General features: G+C 42.0%; 1 protein-coding gene across 2 annotated transcripts in view; it reads right to left on the bottom strand.

The window, feature by feature from the left end:
* CNTRL (centriolin) overlaps positions 1-27,667 on the bottom strand; it is a 164,235-nt gene that overhangs the window by 117,732 nt on the left and 18,836 nt on the right. For both annotated transcript variants that reach the window (XM_075578958.1, XM_075578959.1), the window contains 19 exons: positions 23,001-23,154; positions 18,457-18,677; positions 17,944-18,120; positions 17,529-17,663; positions 17,094-17,239; positions 16,458-16,665; positions 15,041-15,220; positions 14,772-14,951; positions 13,897-14,013; positions 12,503-12,647; positions 8,064-8,206; positions 7,102-7,294; positions 6,691-6,998; positions 5,731-5,906; positions 4,676-4,868; positions 4,163-4,293; positions 1,987-2,127; positions 1,742-1,868; positions 529-693 (listed from right to left, as the gene is read on the bottom strand). In XM_075578958.1, the coding sequence (XP_075435073.1) occupies positions 529-693; positions 1,742-1,868; positions 1,987-2,127; positions 4,163-4,293; positions 4,676-4,868; positions 5,731-5,906; positions 6,691-6,998; positions 7,102-7,294; positions 8,064-8,206; positions 12,503-12,647; positions 13,897-14,013; positions 14,772-14,951; positions 15,041-15,220; positions 16,458-16,665; positions 17,094-17,239; positions 17,529-17,663; positions 17,944-18,120; positions 18,457-18,677; positions 23,001-23,154 (3,240 nt within the window). The remainder of the gene's footprint in view (positions 1-528; positions 694-1,741; positions 1,869-1,986; positions 2,128-4,162; positions 4,294-4,675; positions 4,869-5,730; positions 5,907-6,690; positions 6,999-7,101; positions 7,295-8,063; positions 8,207-12,502; positions 12,648-13,896; positions 14,014-14,771; positions 14,952-15,040; positions 15,221-16,457; positions 16,666-17,093; positions 17,240-17,528; positions 17,664-17,943; positions 18,121-18,456; positions 18,678-23,000; positions 23,155-27,667) is intronic.

Below are 27,667 nucleotides of genomic sequence, written 5' to 3'. Positions count from 1 at the left end.
ATAGTTTTGTGATGAGCTCTTAAAGTCCGTTTAAAATTGTGTAATTACGTTACAGCGTTCTGCTCAAGCATGTCTTCTCTCTACCCCTTTTGTATCTAAAGCCCTCTCCTGCCTTAAACCCTTCTCACCGACTGCCGCACACCTCTGAAATGCCCTTCCCCTCAATATCCGACTAGCACACTCTCTATCCACCTTTAAGACCCACCTGCTTAAGGAAGCACATAATTAACACCTCACACATTAACCATGGCCCCTTGCAGACACACTTACCAGAACGCCTTCCTACTGTCTCTGTAGGTTCTTCCTACAACCAATTAGATTGTAAGCTCTTCGGAGCAGGGACCCCAAATGTTACTTTTATGTCTGAAGCACTTCTCCCCTTTATGTGTTATTTATATTGTGTTATTTATATGATTGTCACATACAGTACACTATACTGTGAAGTGCTATTTACATTAATGGCGCTATATAAAGACATACATACATTAAATGGAAACAGCTTAGCTTTGGTCAAAGAATGTCCATTACCCTGATCTCTTGTCGTCTTTCAGCTACATCTAGCTCTCCCTCCCGTAGGACTTCCTTGAGTTCAACTTTCATTTGGTCAATGTGATCTTGAAGTAGATGCAGCTCTTCCTTCTTTTGACCCAAGAGCCTGTCCAGCTCAATCATCTCTTGTTGCTGTGTGCATACCTGTACGACAGGAAAGGTTTGGCCTGGTAGTGTTTTGTTTTTATAGAACCCCCTCATGTTTAACAGCACTACAGATCTCGCCAGAAATAAAGCAACTTTACAATTAATTTCTGCTATGTCTCGCTTTAAATATAATTTACAAATTAAAACTAAGCTTCCCTACCAAAACAAGTCACGGTTCCTGCTGAACAGAATACTTTTATTTTCACATGTTCATTTTTTGTACAGTTTTCTACAGCTACATATGTTGTATATTTTAGCAGGACAAAAGATGCAGTAATATCTGAAGAAATAGGAAACGGGATATCACACATTAGTGTATTCTTTATGTAGAGAATGAAATGTAGTACAGTATACAGATCTAGCAAGACTTACTGTTCCCAGCGCCGCGGACAAAAAAGCAAAAGTCTGCGATGCTGGGGAGAGCGTCTGTCGCAATCATTAACCCTTCCGGGCCATGACATTGTATGACCCTGAGCGGCCGCGGCAATGCAACCGATACGGTTTGCTACATCTGTAGCAGGAGGATATCTGAGCCAGGGCATAACTCCAAAGATGGAGAGTAGGCAGAGCGAAAGCCCCTAATTAGCATGCACTCACTAATCTGATGCACAGACAGTGTATATGTGGCTAAGGACCGGTGGAGGATAAGGGGTTAATCAGCACACTGGTGGTAGAATACGAGAACGTCCCAAACTCAAAAAGTAATTGGTACCAGTATTGTGGACGATTTAAAACAAGTTTAATAGGGTTCTATGGACTAAAATAAAATACAAGGGACACAAGACAAAGATACACACTACATATGATCCTGAGGCTGAGTGGATGTCTCCCCCCTGTTCCCATTTGCTACATCTGTAGTCTAGACGGAGTAGTGTATTCACTGTATGTCCACACCCCCAATCTCCAAATTCAACATGTATTTTGTGATTTTAAATGACCGGACTGAGAAGGAATGTAAATAAATCCTCACGCAAGACCGACGTATAACAAAAAAAATCCCATAATACTTATTTAAAAGCCGCAGAGAATATCCCTCTAGTATTACCTGGTCATTTAATCGTTCTAGTGCAACCTTTTTCTCTTGAAGGATATTTTCGGCTTCTTTAAGTGTTTGCAAATGGTGATCCTCTTTGCCTTCAGCTACCTGCACATCGGCTTGCAGTTTCTGAAGACTGACGGATACAAGAACAAATGAAACTCCTTAATAAATATGAATCAGGACATGCTGCCCCAAATGGAGATGGTTTGCCCAGTGCTTTATCTTTCCATTTGTGCACAGAAGATACTTACTTATCACTCATCTTTTCTATTTTGTGGGTGAGAGACTGAAACTCTGAATCTCTTGCAGACACCACACCGTTTATCTCCTTCAGGATGCTTTCCTGCTCTAGTTTGTGCTGTTCCAGATCTCTTGCATTCACTTGCATTATTCTAACAACAACAACAACAACAAAAAACACATTTATTGATAAACATGGGCAGACAACCCTTGTGGTCTTTATTTATCATTAGGATCTATGTCCGTGTCTCATCCATCACAAAATAAGGTGACATGTAAAAGTAAAAAGGAGGTCTGCATGTTGAATAAAGCTCTACACTTATTTAAATGTACATGCTTTGCAACTACACCACTCTTCCAACAGTATAAGAGATTTCCATCTCCATAAATGTTGCTATGTGTAAGGCTTTTCACCTAAGGGCAAAGCACGAGATGGCTGAGAAATGAGGACAGTCGCGCAAATTTGTTGTCGTTAAAACGTCCGGTACATTATTCCATCTTTTTTCCACACGTGTCCTAAATCCAGTGTAAAGTGACTTGCTCTCAAAGGCCTGGTACAGACGAAGTGGCGAATATAAAGATCCTATACAGAAGAGAATCAAAAGAGTGCCAAAAACAGAGCACTTAAAAAAAAAAAATCATATTTATTTTTAGAAGTGGTGGGGGGGGGGGGGGGGGAGGGGGGAGAAATAGATTTCAAATGTCCTACCCTACACCACCATAAAAATATAATAAGTTGAATATTTTCTTAGTACACCAGATAGTCAATTAATTTAATAGCTTTATTATTCAATTGTTACGGTTTATTTTAACTCAAATATTTCAGATTTTCTAATCCTTTCTATTAGCAGTTAAGGGGGGTGGCCATGGGTGCTACATGCCCCCCTTCATACGCCAACTTGTTCTTAGGATGGTGGGAGAATGAAACCGTGTTCAATAGGGAGATGGGTAACTACACTAAGCATATATTGTATTAAGTACCCCAATTTTACAATAAAAAAATCTATGTTTAAAAAAACAAAACACAAAAAAACGAAATATGATGTCAACAGTATGTGGTTACAAGTCTTTGGCATTGCTAGGGTTCATTCAGGCATTACAGGTAGTAATTATAACAGCATTTATTGCAGGTTCAGAGCCGATGGAGATTTACCCTAGTTTTCTGTAAGGGTTTAAATGAAGACTTAGGTCTTAATGCTTTATTTAAAAAAAAAATATTTCTGGGTCATGAGAGCCACTGAGGCTGTATTTAAAGAACCAACCCTATTGCTTAAGGACTTCCCCTGATGAAGCAATACCAGCAACACATGTGTTGGCTTTCTGAGATATTGCGACGTCAGACCTGGGGATGCAACCAACATGACGGTGCAGCCTGCAGACTGTCACTGAATTGTATTACATTTACTGAGCAGATCAAGGAGGACGGATAAACATGTCGATGTAGAGCCAGGGAGTAATCTGATTTCCAATATTTGGAGTCGGGAAGGAATTTATTTCCCCCTTATGAGATATCATTAGAAGATATTTCACTGGGGTTTTTTGTTTGCCTTCCTCTGGATCAATATATTGTAAGTACAAATATAGGATAAAGTATCTGTCGTCTAAATTTAGCATAGGTTAAACTTGATGGACGTATGTCTTTTTTCAACCTCATCTACTATATGTAACACTACCACTGGGTGATATTTACCTTTTTTGTTCCCATAATGTTTTTTCCTTCTTGGCACCCTGTGCATTTCATTTTGAGCCTCATTCAAAGTGGTATATTGTGTCTCGTCATATTCGTCTAGCAGATACTTTATATATTGATGTATTCTATGGTACCGGGTTACCCATTACAAACAATGAGGAACGGTATGGATCCTCATATGCTTGAATAAACAAACACATTGCGCTTAATACAGTAAACAGTCATATCACTATATTGTATGTCGGTGGCTATGCTCATTATGTTTTTATGATGGTGTAGGGCAGATTGATCTTTCTTCTAATAATGTGCTTTTAGAGTGCTATGTTTTTGGTACTCCGTTTTTTGATTCTCTTCTATAGGGGATCTTTAGATCCCCTTCGCATCATTATTTCCAGGCAGCATCACGATAATTATTGTAGATAATTCAGTTTGTGATCGCATCAAATATGACTTTGGTGAATGCTGGATCTTTGTGATATGACAGATAATAAAAGTACCTTAACTGCTGATCTGCTTTGACAAGCTGCACAGCGGTCTCCTGTGCCCGTCTCTCTAGCTCCTCCGCATCACTCTCGGTATGGCTCAGATGCTTTTTAGCAGCACTGTACTTTTCAATAGTGTCAGTGGTCTAGAGAAAAAACAGAAAATAAAGTAATTAAAATAATGCTACTGTAGTACGCTAGCTTACAAATGTAACCACATCTTATTGAAGCTGAACTCTATTTGAAGGGGGAGACATGCTCGGCAACATGCATTGGAATGTCAATTAAGTACAAACTCCCTGCTATAGAACATCACACAATCCACAATCTAGCAGTCATTTCTTAAATCTAATGAGAACATGAGTCTTAAAGCAACTGCATACTGCCACAGCCAGGGTCAGAATTTATGGGACACAAATAGCATTTTAATCTTCTATGTGGCCAATCAAGATTTGCAGGAAAACTTTGTCACACATTGCCTCTCAAGGGTCAGTATCCTCAAATAGTTACTTATATAAGTAAGCATACCTTTGCCCGTGTGTTCTGCAGCTCTGCTTCCGCCTCTGCAAGAAGCCGATCAGCTTCTCGAAGCTCCGCCCGGCGTTTTACAAGCGTTTTTTCAATGCATTCTATCTCGTCCACAATATCATCGTGGTGCTGCAGAGATTTCTCCAACTCGAGCTCCGTAATTAGGCTGTCAAGATGCCCTTCTACAAAGTCTCTGGAAATAAAGACATAGAAAAACAGGATTCCATGTGGCAGTGATCTGCGCTGACGCATTTGACAGTCCCCGTCTGAAACGTGACATTCATTAAGAGTATTTCTAGTCCCATAGAATTTGGTGCATGCTGTGCCAACAAATAAATAACACCACACTTAAAGGTGATTGAATAACCCAAATCAGAAAACCAATAAAAGTAACGCAAGCCTAAGGCCTCGGACAAAGTACAGGCGCACAAGCGCATGACGTCACGCGCACCTGTGCTTGCCGAGATCCGTGGCCTGCTGGTTTGCGCCATGGGGGCGTGGCGAGGGTGTCCCCGTGACGTCATGTGAGCGGTTCGCCCTCGTTGGCTGAACCACGCATGTGACCGGGCCATCGTGCGCCAAAAACAAGTTTGTCTGGCCACGCATCGGTCACCTCTCTGCTCACGTGCACGCACGCACTATGAACATTGGCCTCCATTGGTTTGGATTTGGTGCTCGTGACGTCGGAACCAGTATGGACGCAGCCCAATACATAGACCAGCGCCAACATGCAACTGTAACTCAGCCACAACTCCTCTCACTTGCTCCAAAAATCTCTCTCATCTCATCACAGACGTACCCAAAAATCTTGTAACTAGGATGAATACTCTTGTAGATCCAGCCTGTCACAGGCATATTTCACATAGGGCCCTCAGACTGAAAGGCAATGTGTTGCAGGTCTCGCTGGCATTGAACACAATAAGGTTTAGGGCCATATTTACCAGGTTGCAAGCTACACAAAACACCTTATGGCCCATTCCCTTGAACGGGGTGCAATGGGTCTCATGGCATGGCCCTACTTTGTAAATATGGGCCTTAATGTCTATGTTTCATACTTGCGTTTATGTTTCTGGCCTTTCATACGCAATTCCTCCACTTCCCTCCTGAGTACTTCTTTTTGATGTTCAAGTTCTTGAATGTCTTTTTGTAATCTTTCCTTTGCTTTCTTTTCTGTGTGACGGCGAGACTTTAAATTCTCAACAATATCCTCAAGCCGAGTGACTTCCTTTTCCTGTGGTGGGAAGGTCCAAACTTGACATATTTAAAAGGTTTTAAATGTAATGGTTTTAAACAGCAAAGATTCAACCCAGAATAAATATTTCACAAAGGAAACAGTACTGCCAATACTATGTCAAAGGTTTAAACCTGAAAAGTTCCTTGGTAGATCTTTCGGGGGATCCTAAGAAGGCATAGTGTATCCCAACTAATAAATTTGAATGTTCACAAAAGTTATTTTTTTCTTATGGTTTTGCCTTGCATGGGTCTGATTGTCGAAGGTTTATTCGAACAGACCATTAACGACCTCACCATTCAAAAGTGTGATTTTGGACAGTTTTGTGCTGAACGGAATTGTTGCAATTTTTGGCAGCTGTTTCATTTGCTTATGCTCTGTTGCTAATTCTATAGCAGTTAACATGATTGATATGATATATCAATATATAGACACACACACAGACACAATAAAATGCTGTTTAGTAGCCCAACGTTTCAGCTACTCACTGGAACCTTCATCAAGATACGGATAATTTTTTTGGTGCATATTTATGGTGTGCCTATCCCTTTGTTATTTCTGTACAGTACCTTATAGGGACTCTGATAGCAGAACCCTCTCCAGTAGTCTGGCTCATATTAGTTAAGTGTGTGCCCCAATCTCTTCACACTTTTATGTATCCGTGTGTATATGTATATGTATGTGTGTCTCTGTGTGTCTCTGTGTGTCTCTGTGTGTCTCTGTCTCGACGTATCCAAAATCAAAGGGACAAAGGGTAAACAAGCATGGACAGTTAATATCTTACTAGCGCATGATGTTCAGGTACATTACAGTGATGCACGCCAGTGGGGATTAGAGGAATAGTAAAGTGAGGTGGAGGAGGTCCATAAACAATCTGAGTCCCGACAGGAGGGGGTCCATAAACCACAGTGCCAGGTGCACATGGTGTACCACTGGAGGGTGGTGATGGCCCATACATCACAGTTCCTTGTGGTGCAGAAGCACCTCCTGGAAGTACGGTGTAAATAACAGACCCCGGAGGAGGTACAAAGTGACACGCTGATGGAACACTGGCTTCTCTCACTGCTTCACCGTCTTCTCCATCGCCCCCATCTTCAGAGAGAATAAGACATTTTCAATTGCAACACAAAGATCTATTGTGCAATTTCTGAACTTTTCCATACAGTAGCAAGTCACAGTTATGACACAAACTTGCCTCTGTTAGCGTGCCATCTGTGCAGTCCACTTCTGAATGGTGAATAAACCCAATGGCCCCTTGTTGGAGGCTCAGATTCTTCCTTTTTGGAGTGTCTGATATGACCAGCTCTCCGTCTTGCAGGCGATGATGTGATAGGGTATTGCAAACCAATGCCAGAGTCTTTAGTACTCAGAGAATCGGGACCTGACACCTACAAAGTAGAAGTTAAGTGTTTAAGGGATCATTTTTTTTTCTGATACTATACATTATAACGTTGTGCAATGGGTCACAGGTAATGAAGGGTTACAGGTAACAAAAGCTTTCAATGTAACACATCCACAAAATGAGTTCTCAGACTTCGTTTTAAAAGACATTCCTAATGAATATGTTTTGGTTGTTGAACTACAATAACTAAAAAGGAGCATTGCCCATTACAACACAGATGGAGTTATGAGAAGATTATTTTAGAGGGAAGCTTACATGGTAAAACACTGTGTTGCATTGTAGTATCCAGGCTTAGGCTACGTACATGCTTAGCGCGACCAAATAGCCGTGCCTCAACGAGGATGGCCGTGGAGCATGCGCGATGGCACAGCCGATTTTTCGCGCAACAAAATAATTTGATTTTGTCGCGTGACTGCCAGGTCACGTGAGCGGTTCAGCCAATGAGGGCGAATCACGCCTCCCCCTAGGCCACAAATCGCCTCTTCTGCCGCCTAGCGTGGCTTCGGCCTTAGACAGTTTGCAGGCTGTTTGATGTAGCCAACCTGCGGATGAACTAAACTCCAGCCATCACACAGAATGTCCTGTGCTGCACGACTTCTCACCTTCTTTGGGATTGTTGGTTTTTTCTATTTTACAGATTGAAACATGGAATGGAGCACAGTTTTGTAAGCTGTAGACATTTCTCAGTTGATTTCCTTTAATAACATATTCAAATATGAATAAGCCCCAAAAGGTTTCCACAGAAATATGCTTACATTTGAGGGGGGTGGCACATAGTACCAGTAGCCCTTTCTCCAGAATGGGTCAGCCATACCGGTGATGTAATCATTCTGGTCAAAAAGGGCATGTCTGAGGGATGCAATCTCATCCAGCAGCTTATCCATTTCGCCAATATTATCTGTAAAACATTAATAGTTTAATATTCTGGCACATACGTATTTGTAAAAAGAGGGCATGAGAGTGTGAGTGTATACACATATACAAATATAATATAATATATATACATATATACATACATACATACACATATATATACACAAACTGTACACACATACTATACAAAAAGATCAGTACATAGATGAATAATAACTAATATTGTTCCACCACAGCATTATGGTGAAGTTAATCAGCTGTATATAGCTAGTCCTGAGGTGCTGCTGCCCAAGGTTAGTGGTCTCGCTTAAAAAATGCTCTCTCACAATTCGTCCAGTGTTTAAAAGCACGTACAGTGTACATAGGGCCTTCCAACCTCTTTTCTCTGTATTTGTGGGGGCGGTCTATTCCTCCTGCCACAGGTGGTACTGCCTAGCGCCTCGTCGTCAGGAGATATCCTCCCGCGTGATGCTTGGAGGCGGAGAGTGAAGATGTCACCGCTCCGTTGACTTCTGTTGGCTCTGCCAAACCTGCTACGCTCACCCTACGCGTTAGGTGGGATCTCCTCTCACTTCCTCAGGGGTACAATGCAGATTCAAATACAGCGGAAAAGAGGTTGGAAGGATCTTCTACATGCTTTTAAACACTGGACCAATTGTGAGTGGGAATTTAAGATTTTTATTGTGTGCAATCTAATAAATTAGTTTATTACACCATTGGAATATATATATATGGGTCCCCCTGCCAAGCTCCCACTCATAGTTGAAGGCCAGTTCAGGCCGAAACGCGTAGGAGTGGGAGCTTGGCAGGGGGACCCATATTCCTTCATTATTCTGTTACTAGGGACCACCCACAGGATTTACTGCTATTCCTGTTTATTGGTGATGTACCTGGACTTTGCTATTTTCATTGACTATATATATTTCTTTTTTCATGCACAGCTACTAAAGACTTTAGAAGCAATTTATGTATTTTCATAGCTTCTAAAGAATTGCTAGTAATACTACCATCTTATTTTTGGCTATTAGCTTTTCTTATCCTTTGCTGTTTTTTTGCATGTTGTGATTGGTTTCATGTTCTGTGTATTTTTGCATTCAGTCATTTTGTGGTACTAACTATATTTTTTGCACGTGCATTTACAATTCATTAGTTAGTTTTTTCACACCACATTACTGTCTGCCTTCAAGTTCATGTATCGTTTTGTCATTTAGACCTCTGCAGGGTCATTGACTTTGTGTTTTGATTTACTGACACAATTTACAGTCCATGTTTTTGTAGCATAGCCCATTATTCCCTCCAGAATATAGGTTTATGTCCCTCTCCATTTTATTCTCTTTCTTCCCTGTTTTTATTCATTATTAACAAACTTTGTTATTCATTTGGTACACCTGTGTGCTCCCTATAGGGATTTTGTTGTTGTTGTTGTTGTTGTTGTTATATATATATAATATATACAGCTAAACCCCGTTATAACGCGCCTCGTTATACCGCGATTCGGTAATAACGCGGTTTTCCCGTGGCTCCCGTTTTTTTAAAACTGCACACTGCACACACTGCACACACTCACTGCACACACACTGCTCATTGCTCACACTGCCACACTGCACACACACTGCACACTGCACACACACTGCTCATTGCTCACACTGCCACACTGCACACACACTGCACACACACTGCACACTGCACACACACTGCACACTGCACACACACTGCTCATTGCTCACACTGCACACACTGACACACTGCACACACACTGCACACACACTGCACACACACTGCACACACACTGCACACTGCACACACACACTGCACACACACTGCACATTGCTCACACTGACACACTGCACACACTGCACTGCACACTGCACACTGCACACACACTGCACACTGCACACACACTGCACACTGCACACACACTGCTCATTGCTCACACTGCACACACTGACACACTGCACACACACTGCACACTGCTCATTGCTCACACTGCACACACTGACACACTGCACACACACTGCACACTGCACACACACTGCTCATTGCTCACACTGCACACACTGACACACTGCACACACACTGCACACACACTGCACACACACTGCACACACACTGCACACTGCACACACACACTGCACATTGCTCACACTGACACACTGCACACACTGCACTGCACACTGCACACTGCACACACACTGCTCATTGCTCACACTGCACACACTGACACACTGCACACACACTGCACACACACTGCACACTGCTCATTGCTCACACTGCACACACTGACACACTGCACACACACTGCACACTGCACACACACTGCTCATTGCTCACACTGCACACACTGACACACTGCACACACACTGCACACACACTGCTCATTGGACACACTGCACACACACTGCACACTGCACACACACTGCTCATTGGACACACTGCACACACACTGCACACACACTGCACACACACTGCTCATTGCTGACACTGCACACACTGACACACTGCACACACACTGCACACTGCACACACACTTACAGACACTCACACACACTCACACACACTTACACACACTTACACACACTTAGACACACTTAGACACTCACACACACTCACACACACTCACACACACTTACAGACACTCACACACACTTACACACACTCACAGACACTCACACACACTCACACACACTCACACACACTTACAGACACTCACACACACTCACACACACTTACAGACACTCACACACACTCACACACACTTACACACACTTACAGACACTCACACACACTCACACACACTTACAGACACTCACACACACACACACTTACACACACACTCAGACACTTACACACACTCACAGACACTTACACACACTCACACCCACATACACACACCCATATACACACACACACTTTCTCTCCCATATATACATACACACACACACACTCTCTCACTCTACACAGACGGGGGGTGGGGTCGGAGCAGAGGAAAGGCCGCGACCAGCACCACCACCCGCTCCCCCCCCTCCTCCCGCGCAGGCAGCGGGAGCACCGGGGACAGCGGTGGGGAGAAGAAACCCCCCGCTACCACCTCCATGCAGGCAGCGGGATCTGAGGTAAGCGGCGACCTGAGGGACATCCCCGCTCCCATCTCCTGCCCCGCGGCCTGTCCCGCGGTGACAGGGGGAAGCGGGGACAGGAGGGACATCCCCGCTCCCATCTCCTGCCCCGCGGCCTGTCCCGCGGTGACAGGGGGAAGCGGGGACAGGAGGGACATCCCCGCTCCCATCTCCTGCCCCGCGGCCTGTCCCGCGGTGACAGGGGGAAGCGGGGACAGGAGGGACATCCCCGCTCCCATCTCCTGCCCCACGGGCTGTCCCGCGGTGACAGGGGGAAGCGGGGAGCGGAGGGACATGCCCGCTCCCATCTCCTGTCCCGCGGGATGAATATGCGCTAAAGCGCGGCGGCCATTTTTTTTCTCGCGACCCCGTTAGTAACGCGGTGGTCTCGGGGTGGACCCCGAGACCCGCGTTATAACGGGGTTTAGCTGTATATATATATAAAAAAATAAATAGATGATACCGTTCTGTGGCTAACGAAATGCTTTTATTTGTGCATTTTAACCACAGAACGGTATCATCTATTTATTTTTTGATTATTGAAGCTCGGCTAACACGGTACTGATACGAGCTTCAATAATCAAAAAATAAATAGATGATACCGTTCTGTGGCTAAAATGCACAAATAAAAGCATTTCGTTAGCCACAAAACGGTATCATCTATTTATTTTATATATATATATATACACACACACACACTGTATATATTCATTACTTTGTGTTTCCTACTCTATAGGAGGTGGGGAAGCACTTTGGGGCATGGCCCCTGAGAGCAGGGACTGCTCTGTAATGTCAGGGGTGGACCGCACCATTAATAGGTGTTCCTGTGATGGCCCAGCTGAAAGGGTGGGGCAAAAAACAGCGCCAGATTTAATATCTTTTCCCCTTCATCAATCTGGTGCTATTTGTGTGCTCCACATTTTGCCCCAATTTTGCAGCCAAGAGACTGATACACATGTTCCATAATATGCTTTTAAACTATATGAAATAGAAGGAACAATTGCAACGTAGCAAATTATATGCTACTTCCCGGCTTTTCAAAGTTGCCTTTGCATTTTATACGTTGCTATGGCAATTTTATTTGACCTTGATAAAATATATTTCAAATAGACTATAGCCTTGCAAAATGTAATATATCATTTTTTTTTTTTTTAGCTTATGTCTCCTAAAATAAAGACAGGAGATTAAGAAAAATGATTTCCTACCAGCCTTAGCATGGTCCAATAAATGTTTTAGACGTTCAATTTCTGCCCTTTGTTTTTTCAAAGTGTGGTTTAGCTTGTCAATCTCAAGCTGCTGATAATTTGAAGTTGTTATCCCTGCATCAGCATTTTGCATCTCATCATGTAGCTGGGAAAAGAGAGAAAACAATTACATAACCACGTGTTTATCTATATCTATCTATCTAAAACTTTCAGGACATCTGCACTTCCCTCTGTGATAGGCTGAATTGCCTGTCACTCACCCTGAGACAGCCAGTGAGGCTGCACATACTTTCCCCTCTGTGAATGGAATGCAGTGTGCACATGGAGCAGGAGAGAATGCAACGAGGTGGGGAGAGACAGCAAGGCGAATAGGAGGAAGAAACAGAGAGACAGCAAGGAGAGAAGGAGACCGATGAGATGAGTAGGAGAGGAGCAACATAGTAAAGCAGAGTGCGCAAAATGAGGGGAGGTGAGTGCTACGAGGAGCAGGGCAGGATGAATGAGGGAGGGAAGGAGAGACCGCAAGGAGTGGAGAGGAGACAGAGAGAGACAGCAAGGAGATGAGACAGAGGGAGGAGGAGGGAACAGACAGCGGTGTGCATATGTGGCAGGAGGGAGTGCAAAGAGAGGGAGATGAGACAGCAAGGTGAGTACGAGAAAATAGAGACCTATGAGATGAGTAGGAGAGGAGGAAGTGTAATGTGCACAGATAGGAGCGGACACAGTAAGGCAGGGAGTGCAAAGAGAGGGAAGGAGAGAGTGCAAAGAGGAGCAGGGCATAATGGAGGAGAGCGTAAGGTGGGGAAGAGGGGACAAGAGACAGCAAAGCATTATATGGAGGAGTGAAAACAAAGTTATGTTTAATTAACAACCTTTCAGATCAGCGTATATTACACCGGGTACAGCTACTAATAAAATATAACACACACACACTTTTAATAGTGTAATATTTAAATCCATATCCACATTAAGCAGAAAATAACTGCACAAAACATTTTAAAATTAGGTGACAGTGTAGAATCTTAAGAGGGAAATGCACAGGAAGTGCAATAGTGCATTAATTACCAATTAAGTGAATGGCAGCGATTGCATGATCATGGTTATCATGATATCCCCCTAATAATTGAACACAGTGATAATTAAGTGACACTACAAGACAGGAATTTTGCAAGTGGTCAGCAGATGCTTGCAAACTATGTGTAGCTGCTTTAACTGCTTGTCAACACATTTATTCATTGTAAGATGTGAGATACGCTCGTTGCTTGGAATATTCAGCCTTGATCATGACCGTTTTCCCATCAACAATTATTTGTTATCAAGCCGTTAACTGCCAAAGAAACCTGCAAATCAGTGACCAGCTTCTTACTAAAACAAGAGCTAGAAAAATCACGCACCTGTTTCTCTCTATCTTTTAGGATGTTTTGCAGCAATTCAATCTCTGCTTCAGCGTTACCAAGATCCTGAATGGCCTGGGCAGTCTGAGAACAGAAATTCTCCGCTTCCTGCATTTCCTACAATAAACAGTAAAGCAAAACAAAATACGGCCATTACTTTTCAAAATAGCAATTCCTATTGATGGGGACCTTTCTAACGTTACTAGCAATGCCCCCAGAACCCTATATGAGTTTACCTCATATAATGCTAATATCTTGCCACCTGAGATAGATCTAGAGATTATACACACACACACACACACACACACACACACACACACACACACACACACACACACACAGTTAAAATAATGATTTCCGTAATCTCTTGCATCAGATATTATCATGGTAGGCTTTAGACTGCACTGGGCTCTGGGGAGAGCTCAATTTTAACCTCCCAGTCACTGAATAATTCAAACACTTCTATCAGAGCAATCAGTGCGGACAGGTGCTTTAAAGTAACACCAATAACTGGAGTATTCTTGAATCAGTTAGGTATGCATACATATCTAGTCCCTAGCAATAGCAGAATGTATGGATGCATATAATGCTACTTCTTGTTGTACAGTGCAGAGATTCTTAATCTTCTCATTGGGGAAGTTATAGGAATAACCAATGCATTTGTACACAGGTGAATGCACATCATTTGCATATAAATAGTGTAATGGTTGGTCCACAAATCTGAGGTTGGCTCAAAGCCCTGAAAAGAGGTCTTAGAAACAATGAACAATTGTTTAAAGCTGATGAGGTAATAGTTTATGTGAATAACGGTCCTGTATGTTTAATTCTTGTTAAATATGCAAAAAAAAAAAAAAAATATCGACAAAATGAGTTACCCCGGCTCGCTCATTATTTAGCTTAAGCACAGTTCCATGGAGAGACTTCAGCTGATCTTTGGCGAGCGACAGCTCTGAGGTCGCCATCTTATCAGAAATTGCCATTGCCCTCTTCAGATCTTTCAGTTCCTTATCTAGGCCAAACAACTGCCTCTGTGCCTGGGCATCTTCCACTGTTCTCTGGAACAAAAACCGTATTCATTTTCTCTGCATAAAAAACGTGTGCAGTATTGTATGTACCCAGTGTATGGATGGATCAGCTGTCATACCTTTTTCTCCAAGTCTTGCAGTTCTGTAAGCAGTTTCTCACGCTCCTCGTCAGCTTCTTGAAGCTGCTGATCTGCCACGCCTTGGATTTCTTCCAGGCCTTTCATTTTTCCATTTAACCGTCTGTTTTCATTCTCCAGCTGGCGAACTTTGGCCTCATACTGCCTCTTCTCTGACTGCATCTAAAGTGAAAGCGTTAGGCAACAACACGATGCTTCAGTTAGCAGTCTAATGTGGAAGATGCATTGTAAAATAGGTCCACAATACACTCTAACAGCAAAAAGATCCCCATTCGCTCATCGGTATTATGTGGCTGCCATCCAAGCACTGCTAACACAGAGCCTACTTTCCAAAGGAATCCAGTCACGTGTCAGTTATCCCATTACCCCATTCATTATGGAATTACTTAAGCCCTTTGTAAACGAACTGTAATGTTTACCAAAAGGTCTATGGTTTATTATAAAGCTGTGTTGTAGCTTGTGTTAAAGACGCAATACAATTAATAATACAGTGCCAAATAATTACAACAGTTGTTTATGTGAAAACTCTATAAGTATTACAACGGTTCTTAGGCTGCGGCCCCGCTCCCGCTGAGCTCGCTCATGCTTGAGAGCGGTGACGTCACCAGCTCTCCAATCATGAGCGATTGGCTGTCCTGCAATAATTTTAGAGCAGGAGCGGGGGGCGTGGCTATTACGGGAGGGCCGTGTCATTGGCTGGATCGGGGCTGTGTGTGTGGGTTTGTCCCTCCATTCTCTCCCTCCCCCTTCCCTCCTCTCTCCCCCCCCCCGTCTCTTCATTTTCTCCCCCCCCCACCTTCAAACACTCTCCGCTCACTCCCGCCCCATTTCCACTTCTCTCCACTCAGTCTATACTGCCTCTCTCCCCCCATTGGTCAGGGCAGGGTCATGTTACCCTGCTCTGCGCTTGAAAATCAAATGGAAGTGTCTCCCCAAGCACCAAGCTTGGGAGAGCTTACGTGCCCACGCACAAGCGCTGCGTGAGCAGGGACGTGAGTATTAATATTGCACAAAGTAAAATCGACAAGCGCCACGCGCTGTGCTAGCATGGACGCAGCCTAAGGCTGAGTCCATAGAGACTTCAGCTGTGCGGAGGCGCACAGAGGCTGAGGGAAAACGATTGCTTTCCCTGGCCTTAGACCGCACGCCGTCCGGGGGCGTGTCGGGGGGGGGGGGGGGCCTGTGACGTCACAGAGCTGGTTTGCCCTCATTGGGCGAACCGCTCACGTGACCGGCCCTGCGCTCCGGCGAGCTCAGAAACTAAAGATTTGTTAAGACACACGCTTCCGCAAGCGTGCGCGAGCCCCTGCTAAAGCCGCTCTCATTGCGGCTGCAGGGGCTCACTGCCGAGCAGCAGCGCGCCTCAGCACGGGTAAGCGCTTCATGCCCGAGGCCTTACCCTGGTTTCAGCTGCTTTGTTACAGGCCCTCTTATAATCTTCGGGTGCTTCTCTAGCTTTGTCTTGCAGTGTTGCCATTTCCTCCTGTAGTTTCCTCTGTCTATCTTGGGCTTCTTTTTTTTCTTCTTGGGATTTAGCAAGGATTTCATTTATCTGTTTCTGAAGATCCGCCAGATTTTGCCCTAAAATATCAGATGCATTGGTACACCTGATGTAAAAAAAAAACAAAACCAGAAAACATTTATATATCAACTGCTTTTTTACCAACCATTTCTAGTGAAGTTAAACATTCATTTGTCCATTGATTTCAAAGCACTAAACAGAAAACAAACATAACACCCTACAACAACAGAACGGGGAGCGGGGGATGTATTTTAAAAGTTACGTTTTGGATGCGAAAAGGAATAATATTCCTCAAAAAAAGATGGAAACGAGAATCATATTATTTTACCTAGGAAGGCAAATCCTTTTGTAGTTATCCCAGTCATTATAACAGAGATCCGTAACACTTTGCTGTGCTATGCATAGTTGATACTACTTGTACAACAGGGAATACACGCACTCAGCTGTGTTAGGTAGTAGGTAGTTATAGTAACGACTTCATAAATAACTTACCAATCGACCCAACTATATTACCTAATTTCTCCAACACCTGTCTGCAGTTTTCGCTTGAGCTCAGCAACACGGGCTGTGACTTGTCCTGGATGAATCATGTTATCTACGGCATGGTCCAGCTGACCTTGAAGATTGCTGAGCTGCTCGTTCAGAAAATTATTATCTCCCTGCAAAAAATAGATACATTTAACATGCATTTTGGTTTACATTTCATTCCATTACTATTTGGAGTAGGCATTAAAAACTAAACAAGAACTGTAGACAATTATCAAGTTTGAGATGGTTATCAAGGGAGCCCAGGCAGAACACATGTACTATTCAGTACTTGCAATGTTTGTTTTACGAAACTGAGGTTAATATTACAAAACATATAAGATTGGGAAAACATAAGGCTGGACATTAGGAAAGTAGGAAGAGTTGTGCTTGTGTATAGAGTGCAGTGTGCTCGGGTCCTACCTGCAGCTGTTTTAGTTGGTACAATAGCTTCTTGTTTTCATGGCCTTTCTCCTCTGATAATTGTGCTTTAGTCAGAGCATTCTCCAGAGCCTGCTTATCTTTTGCAAGTTCAGCCTGCAAAGCTGAATGCTCCATCTATAAAACATCATATACAATGTTCACATTTCCTGGAGATACAGATGTAGCAGGTGTTATTAAACCAGACGACACGCACTAACTGGTAAAATGGTGTGCTAGCCCCGCCCAATTTTCCCACATGGCTTATTTAAAACAACAGCCGCTTCTTTGCTGCTGCATTGTGTATGTCCCTCTGCAACGCACCAGCGGGAGTAATAATGTCTGCCACATCTGCCATTTTTAAATAACAGGCTGTTCATTATGTTGCTTTATTCAGGAAAAATATTGAAATACTCACTTGACCGAGTCGCTGTCTCCTTTCCAGTTCTTCCTTTAACTGGTTTGCTTCAGCATCTCTGACTTTTAACTGGGCCTCAAGCTCCGCTTCATACGCACTGAGGTCTCCCTGAGCTTGGCGAAGAGATTCATTCAGCTCATGTTGCTCTTGAAGGCAGCGCTCCAGCTCTGCAAGTTCCTACAATGACACACACCGCTCCATTGGTAGTTTTAGAGAAAGCTTCGTTAGCTATGTGACTGTCATTATGACGTTACCTTTCAATTCACAGACCTATGTGATCAAGATTAGATTTATAAAAGCATCAGGGATACAGAGATGGGGAACTATGATAGGCAGCAGGAAAACATGTTGTCTAGAACACAAACAGATGGCTTGGCACGATAATACATTTAATGGCTAACTAATACAAATAATCAGGACTAATGGATTCCATGAAAACCATTTTCGTCAAACAGTATCTTTTCAGCCCTTTACTACCTAAGGGAAATACTAAAAAGACAATATATTACTTACCTTTCTCATATTTTCAGCATCCATAGCAACTAGTTCTAGTTGATTTCTCTCTTCTTCCACGTCAGCAAGTCTTTGGAGTAATGCCTCTTTTTCAGACTGAAGCTCTCTGCAGTCACGATGAGCTTGTTTGGCTTGGCCTTTAACGCTCTCTAAATAATCCTGCAGTCCTGATATAATGCCTTCTAGATCCCGCTTTAGCGCTTCATTTGCCGCTATTTGACCTGAATAAATGGTGAACACAGAACAACAAGACACAGTAACACTTACACGAGTCGCAGTGACGGCATCGACAACGTGAGCAACAGAACCACAATAATGTGAATCGCTAAACAACGGCATCACGAAAACATGGGCTTGTAAAGTAACATACTGGAGGAAGAAAGTAAGGGTACTGTATATATTTAAAGACAAGAAAAACGACCATATCCATCAATGGGGGAAACAAATTAATTAAAATTTGATTCTTTTCTTTGATGCCATGTGCAAATTTTGACCCAGAATCGCACTACTTGATACAGTACATAGACACCTTAGGACTAGATATTTTTTACGATATAATCTTAGTGAATAGTGTTAAAAGTGCATGTTAACTGTGCATTAATGATCTAATTTCTATATAGCTTTGCCGGTAATTCAGGAGAACTGAGATAGTCATGATCGCAATTTCATAAATAATGACACATCCACATGCAAATATCACTTTTTTCTACCACAAGGTTATGCAATTCAATATATTACATATATATTATGGCAGAAGATAAATTAAACCCTTTGATGCCTGAGGCTTCAGATGAATTACAAAGAAAGTCATTCAGGCACTGAAAGGGTTAACACATAAAAACCCTAGAAACAAATAAGCTAACTCAACACATACATATATTATTAATAACTCCCTAGCAGCCAGCTCGTCCTTGAAGAAACCTTGGATAGCTAGCCACTTGGGCTATTACGGGATCAATATACTGTATACCAAACACTAGATCGTTTCATTTGCAGATCCCTAAACAATTATGGAATGAATATGGGGGAGGAGGGGAGAAATCGGCCCATTGGATTATCAAACTAGATTAGTTCCAGGGGCGCCATTGACCCGGAATACTTTGGAGAATCTCAACATGGATGGGATACATGTTCTTTTTTTATTTTCTATTAACCTCTTGCATGCTAATTCGAGCTCTCAATGAGAAGGCCATGGAAGCCCCACTGGCAGTAAAGTGTTTAATAACCAGTTAATGTATATTTTAGTAATGTTTTATGCTGTTTTATTTATCTTTGCACAATGGCCTACATTATTACCGAGCATAGGGCTGCAAGTTGTTCCTTCAGATGGGGGGTTGTTAGGGGTGTGTTGGGGTGGGGTTAGTGGGGTGACCGGGGTGCATGGTTAGAGCCCAGAGGGGGAGAGAAATTGGCTTTAACCCCGTGTTTGCCCGTAGAGGTTAGGAAGTATTAGCAAAAAATAGATTGTCTTGTGTTTGGGATATATTAACCCCTTTGTAGTAGCCATTCCTGGCCAGATGGCCATAGGTTGCCCATGACAAGCTGCTTTGGCTATACTTTGGCTACTAAGGGGTTAACATATTAAAAAGTTGTTAATTTTCAATTTGCTTTTAAATCGCCTACTCTAGGTAGGCTAGTCCTATCTATCCTATGTTTATAGTGGTCATTATATACATCGGCAAGATGGGCCCAAGTCCAGCCAAATATTTTGTGGCCTTCATTGGGGAAACTGGTGCCCCGGCAGAAGAATTGCAAGTATTTTTTGGCATATTGCAATGCTCTATGGCATAGCAGTAATCTGCCATTTGAGTGAGACGTCATATCTATTTACAGAAGAAGGCAAACAAAATATATCCACAGCTTTTATTCACTAACTACCTGTACGGTATTCCAATTATTTCCCTTCCAAAACACACAATCTGAGACTGTATGCTGATACCCCAGTTTTTAAATATGTTATTTAATTAACATTTTCTGTGAAACCATACAATCCATACAATCCAGTAATAGTTTCTGCTTAATTTAATCCCAAGAATGTTGCTTCTAGCTCAGATGCACACAAATGTTACTTTACTTAGATCTGCATGAACAGGCAAAATGGCAGAAATAGTGTGAAACCTCAAAAAAAGAATGTTAGGTAAAACACTGCAACACAAATGGAGTATACAGATCTGTATACGTGTGGCAGACTCCTGGCCCTGTGAGGTTAAAATGTGAGACCATGGCATATATTCTAAAAAGGTTTGTTAGAATAAGGCCCCATAAGTGTGTAAGAGGTGCATTAGGCCAGATTCATTTCTTAGGGGCCTCTAAATGGGGAAGCGTTTGTCAATCAAGTATTTTCTTTCCCTCTACCCCCCCTGTCCTTACCAGAGACTCAATACAGATAAGGGGAGATAGGGAGGGGGGCTCGGGCTGTACAAGCACTTGCTGATCACATCACACAAATGGGAGCAGCCAGAGGAAATCACACCCCTCCCAAATCTCACATTATAAAATACAAATAGGTGTTATATTTGGGTAAAAAGATTATCCAGCCGAGACCCCTAAACAGGTCACTGGAATTGGTTCACTTTGGTCCAAGGAGAAATTGTCTCTTTTTTTAAGGCTGCTAAGTAGAAGTCTTGTGTCTGTCACAGACACTGCTATTTTTAGCAAACCGTATTGTGCTACAGGTTACAAAATGAGATAGTTGGTTCTGTATGTAAAACTTTGTGAGACTTTGTTATGCTGAACTCATGCTTAGTATAAAGCTGATAACTTTAGGATAAAACCTAGGAAGCTTTGGTTTGTAGTGTGGTTTTGTTACATATGATTATGTTACCTTTCAGGAAATGAACATTTTCAAATAAATAAAATTTAAGACCTTTTATTGCCTCTTTTAAAGGAGCAGTTCTTATTTTTTTTATTTTTTTTTTTTTAGCAGATTGGGAACAGAGGGGCATCCCTGAACCAACCCCCCCCCCCCCATCCCTGATCCAATCAAGTAGAAAAGTTATTTTTCGGGCAGATTGCACCTGTATTAGAGGCAGATAACAGATGATGCATGAAAACAATAAACAAAGGAGGTCAGGAAGAGAAGACAGGATGCGTAAGGAATAAAAACAAAGGGACACAACATGGCAAACTGAAAGTAAGACGAGAAGAGCAGCGAACAGCATTGCTTCTCATCCTGGCTTACACAATGAAAAAATACAGTTTGGTGATTTCTGCTCGGCAGACGGCTTCCCCACATAAAAGTAATGCAGTCTATGAAATGCGTTGTATATTTCCAAAAGTGCTCCGATTTATCAAACTGCAACTATATGAAGCCTACCCAATATTATCATCAGTGCCACATGGTTACCATCAAACACAGTGCTCTTGCAAACATAATTTAGGGGGTGAACATCTGTAGTAACCAAACTGTTGCACTACTGTTATTATACAGCACACACACACACACACACACACACACACACACACACACACACACACACACACACACACACACACACACACACACACACACGTGGTGCAGAAATAATGAAGACCCTGTCCCTATAGATGTGTGCCATATTAGCAGCAAGGTCCATATGACACAAGTCTACATCCACGAAGTCACCAGATACCCAAATAATCAATATCCACATTCTTTTTCTGCTTATATCACTTTGGTTTCCACCACTTCCAATCATATATTTCTTATAAAGGATGAGTATCATATTCCTTAAACTCAATTAACAAGGGAATCTGACAAGGACGCAATTCAGATAAACCTCCCTAGAGATCAGCCCATTGCCCACATGACATTTCCAGCTCGGCTCAGCCTGGGAGACAGAATCAGATCTGCCGCACCGGTAACAACACTTTCCTTGCTACTAGGTAACTGCTTATCTTGCAGTATTATTTATTAGCTGCTCTTCTACATCTAAATAGTGTACACATAGATTTTCAAACCCCAGAACAAGGCAGCTCAGTACTTCACAACCAGATGTAGATCTTCGATTCCTTGCGCTAATTAGCATGTGAAATGATCATAAGTAACCCTGAAGGATCTTTTCATACATTAGAGTGAGCGTTTAGAAACAGATTTGGTCAGGTACAGATGATTGGAGCTTGTGGCTCTCCTCACTGACATCCTGAGTGAAGCGGACGAATTTTACTTGTATGCGACTTTTAACACAATACAAATTATTATTGTCATTTACGTGCAAAGCGCCAACATATTCTGCAGCGCCGTACAAAGGGGGTACAGAGATTTGATAATCACATAAACAGTTACATACAAATAAGGACAAACAAGCGCAAACCAAAGTAAATGAGGGCCTTGCAGTGAGAGCTTACACTCGAGGGAATGAGGGAAAATGTTGAAACAAAAAGGTGAAGTGCCCACTCATTGTGGGATGGAGCGTGGCTCAGGGTGGAGTATGGTCCAGCTGCACAGCTGTCCCCATTAAGGTTTGAGGGTGGGGATGTTACATAGCGGGGGGGAGATTGATCCAAATAGCCAAGAGGTCCCATTATTTAAGACACGCCTGAGTACGGCGGTTGCAGGTACTTACCCTCTGTGAGCTGCTGCTCCAGGTCTTTTATTTCCTCCGTTTCCCTGGCGATCCTGGACAGCATCTCATCCAGGCGACTTTCCAGCTGTTTGTACTGCCTGCTCATCATCTCAAGCTGCTGCTCTTTACTCGCTTTCTGAGCCTTTACATGGGACTGTGAAGAACAAGAGAGTTCTAAGGCTAAAAACGATTTGCAAAAGGGGGATAAACAGGAACGGAAAATACAAAATAAAGATAATCATTAAAAAAATGATGACTGTCATCTCAAACACCATTTGATATTAAAAAATGTTTTCTTATTTTTAGAAGTCTATTTAAATAGCAGGCTATTTTGTTTATACACTTTACCCGGTCTCCAGAGTATTCCAGCTAAGAGAGAGTTAATTATTAATCAAGGAGGATACAAGTCAATTTAAAAAAAAAAAAAAAAAGTAGAGTAGAAAGGCACTCTTTATCTTCCTAGAACAAATAAATCACTGTTTGGCAAGTTACTCGATAAAGCAAAATTCTAAATAAAATAAATAAGTCTGTGTTTGCATTTTTTAAATGATGTGGGGGAAGGGAGCGGGTAGAGTACAGCTGTGTTGTATTCATTTTCCTTCACATTAAGGCATTATAGTACAACCAATCAACGGCATAATTATTATTGTTACAAAATACAACAGTGGCATCAGAACAGTTTACACGTGTGCTGAAAGTAAACAATGCAAGCAATAAGTGTACAGAGATTAATGCGTTGACAGAGATGCATCAATGAAGAATTTAGCAACACACACACACACACACACACACACACACACACACACACACACACACACACACACACACACACACACACACACACACACACACACACACACACACACACACACACACTACTTTCTACAATGTATATTTGCTTAAATAAGGTTGGTTAGGACCAACTATACAAGTGAACATCATTGCTAAATATATGATACATGCACTAAAACAAATAGAAGACAAAAGAACAATACTCTTGCAGTATGACAAAATATGCACAAGAACTTACAACTTTGTTGCATTCAGCAGGTAAGAGTAGAAATAACCCCACCCCTCACAATTACTTTTTTGATGTAAAAGTATAAGAAAGTTACTTTTGGTTACAGGACTAATGTAGGCTCTTCTTGTAAACCACACAGCTTCCTCTGCCTGGGTCTTCGGAGACTTCCTCATTTCATAGTGATTTTTGCTCACAGAGAGCAGGCTCGTTGCTTCAGAGCACGCTCTTTGTCAGTGCACTCAGGCAGAGGAAGCTGTGCTGTTGAAAGGCTGTGTTCCCGTGCTGTACTCCCCTGTTGGTTTGAAATCACAACACAGGAAGCCCGACCATCATCCAATCAAATGCACAGTTTATAACTGACATTCTCCTCTGCCAGACTTGCATTATTCTCGGAGGGAAGTTCTCATTCTTGCAACACACGCAAAAGGGCTCAAGCAAAGCAATATAGGCAATTTAATAGATCTTGGCTTATGACCCACATTTCATAATATAACGCTTTGCAAACTAAATAAAGTGTTTATTGTGCTATAATTGCATATTTATTATAAATAAGCTTCTGAAAGCCTAATTATTCTACTGTACTGTTTACAGTAATTAGTCTCTTTAGACCTCATTAAGCAGGAAGAGCATTGGTTTCAACATGATGGATGTACATGCTCATTAACTTCAGTGTTAGTAAACAGTTGGTTCTAATATGTTAGTACTGCAACACCGACATGTTTTAAAGTTCTATTGATTGTCATGTTCACTTAACGGGGACTTGATATGAGGGGTATTTTGAGAGACCATAGAAATTGCAAATAAATATATATTCGTCAACACTTTCTACAATCTAAAACAAAAAAATAGCAGTCACGTAAATTAAACACAAAGCCAAATATTTTAAGGTTCATCAAGAAACTACTGAATTCAGTGTGTGTATATTATACAAGATATTAAGATTGCAAACTCTAACGGGCAGGGCCCCCATCGGCCCTCTGTATCTGTCTGTGCAGGTTTGTCTTCACCTTTATGTTTTTGTAATATACATAACTGTACCCCATTGTACCGCGCTACAGAATATGTTGGCACTCACAAATAAATTATATATACATAATATAAATAAACGAAAGAATAAAGCACACCAAAAATATGCCAAAAAATTTCTTTTATTGGCCCATTGTTTCGCCTGCCCTCTGGAGCCTTTATCCATTGGTTAGCAGGAATGTTAGACCAATAAAAGAGACATGCATGATTTTGGTGTGCCTATCCTTTGTTATTTTTGTACCTTACAGGTACTCTGATAGCAGCACCCTCTCCAGCAGTCTGGTCTATACCATTTATGTGTGGGTGCGCCTCAAATATTTTTATTTATATATATATATAGATATATATATATATAATACTGAGTTAAGTTATGGTGTGTAAAAAAAGTGACAAAAACCCTCCACAGGATACAGCTATATTTGTATATATATTTGTATATATATATATATGTGTATATATATATATATATATATATATATATATATATATATATATATATATATATATATGTAGAGGTATCTGTACCGTGTTAGCCGAGCTTCAATAATCAAAAAAAAAAAAAAAATAGATGAAACCGTTCTGTGGCTAACGAAATGCTTTTATTTGTGCGAGCTTTCGAGATACACTGATCTCTTCTTCCGGCGATGTTACAATGAATGAAGCAAAAGGTAAACTTAAAAACAGTGTCTCTTGGAATGTTATCTGTGCTGTTCCTTCCCCCGGTGTGGATGTGTTTTATGGCTAGAGGTGTTAAATGGTTACTGAAAGCAAGTGAAGAAAGAGTGTGTATGTGTATCAGTGTGAATAAAAATGAATGGAGAGCCCACCGTATATACAGTGCTTTACACAAGGTGTGTGTGGAGTGGGACTGGATATAAATGGTGTGGGTGGGTGTGGAAATGTGAGAGTTAGTAGCACAACTAAATGTGTGTGTGGATGCTTAGTGGTCCCTATTGGTGTATAGGGATGGAAAAACAAGGAGTATTAGTATGTGTGAGAGACAGCTGTGTGTGCATACATATAGCACAGTATGTACAGACATGGCCTTTAGCGCTTATGGGACGAGAGTTCACTACTGTCAGTAAGGTTCATCCTCCAGGAAGATACAAGACTGCAACAGGTCTTCCCTGAAGCACCCTTATTATCATACAGACAACCCCATAATCTCAAGAATATTATGGTGTGGAGTAAAGTATTCAGCAGTACAACTGAATGCGGGACAAAACCATGCCAGGACCCAAGATGCAAAACCTGCGCAATGCTCTACACAGCGGACACAATACAAATACCACACAGGAATCGGGAATACAAAATCAGAGGAAGGTTCACCTGTTCTTCCAGCAATGTTGTGTACCTCATCATGTGCATGAAATGCCCAGGGGGCTGCTACTACATAGGTGAGACAGGGCAGGGGCTAAACAAGAGAATGAACCTGCATCGCCACAGCATCACACGCGGTACAAGAGACAGTCCTGTTGGCGAACATTTCTCTGACTCTGGCCATAAGATGAACGATCTGAGGGTTGCCATACTCAAAGATAATCTTAAAACCCCGAAAGAGAGACGGTTGCATGAATACAAATTTATGCAACTGTTCGGGACACTTAGCAGTGGCCTAAACAGAGATCGAAATTTTATGAGTCATTACTGACAGTAGTGAACTCTCGTCCCATAAGCGCTAAAGGCCATGTCTGTACATATTGTGCTATATGTATGCACACACAGCTGTCTCTCACACATACTAATACTCCTTGTTTTTCCATCCCTATACACCAATAGGGACCACTAAGCATCCACACACACTTTTAGTTGTGCTACTAACTCTCACATTTCCACACCCACCCACACCATTTATATCCACTCCACACACACCTTGTGTAGAGCACTGTATATACTGTGGGCTCTCCATTCATTTTTATTCACACTGATACACATACACACTCTTTCTTCACTTGCTTTCAGTAACCATTTAACACCTCTAGCCATAAAACACATCCGAACCTGGGGAAGGAACAGCACAGATAACATTCCAAGAGACACTGTTTTTAAGTTTACCTTTTGCTTCATTCATTGTAACATCGCCGGAAGAAGAGATCAATGTATCTCGAAAGCTCGCACAAATAAAAGCATTTCGTTAGCCACAGAACGGTTTCATCTATTTTTTTTTTGATTATATATATATATATTTTTTTTTTTATATATATACACATATACATACACACAGACACACAGACACACAGTACAAGGCAATAGTGTATATGTCACCACTTTTATTTCCACAATTACATCACAAACAAAAAGGAAGTATAGATCTGTAGTAGGTTAGTCAAATACTAATCAAAATATAAAAGCTGACTCATTTTTATGACAGAACACATTAAACAGCGTCCTACGGCCGCGTTCATGTTAGCGCGACCGCGCGAGCAACTGCACAGCTCAAAATACTTTAAGGCAATGCTCGTGGCCATAGATTGCACATGCGCGGTGGGGTGTGTGGGGCGCAAAGAATCAAATAAATGTGATTTTGCCGCGCGACGGCCGGATCACGGGAGCGGTTCAGCCAATGAGGTCGAACTGCTCCCAACACGACCCCCGTCGCGCAATCCAACAGGCCATGTAA

This window comes from Ascaphus truei, chromosome 21 (genome assembly GCF_040206685.1).
Source record: "Ascaphus truei isolate aAscTru1 chromosome 21, aAscTru1.hap1, whole genome shotgun sequence".
Classification (NCBI taxonomy): domain Eukaryota; kingdom Metazoa; phylum Chordata; class Amphibia; order Anura; family Ascaphidae; genus Ascaphus; species Ascaphus truei.
This window is presented reverse-complemented; position numbering and strand designations above follow the sequence as displayed.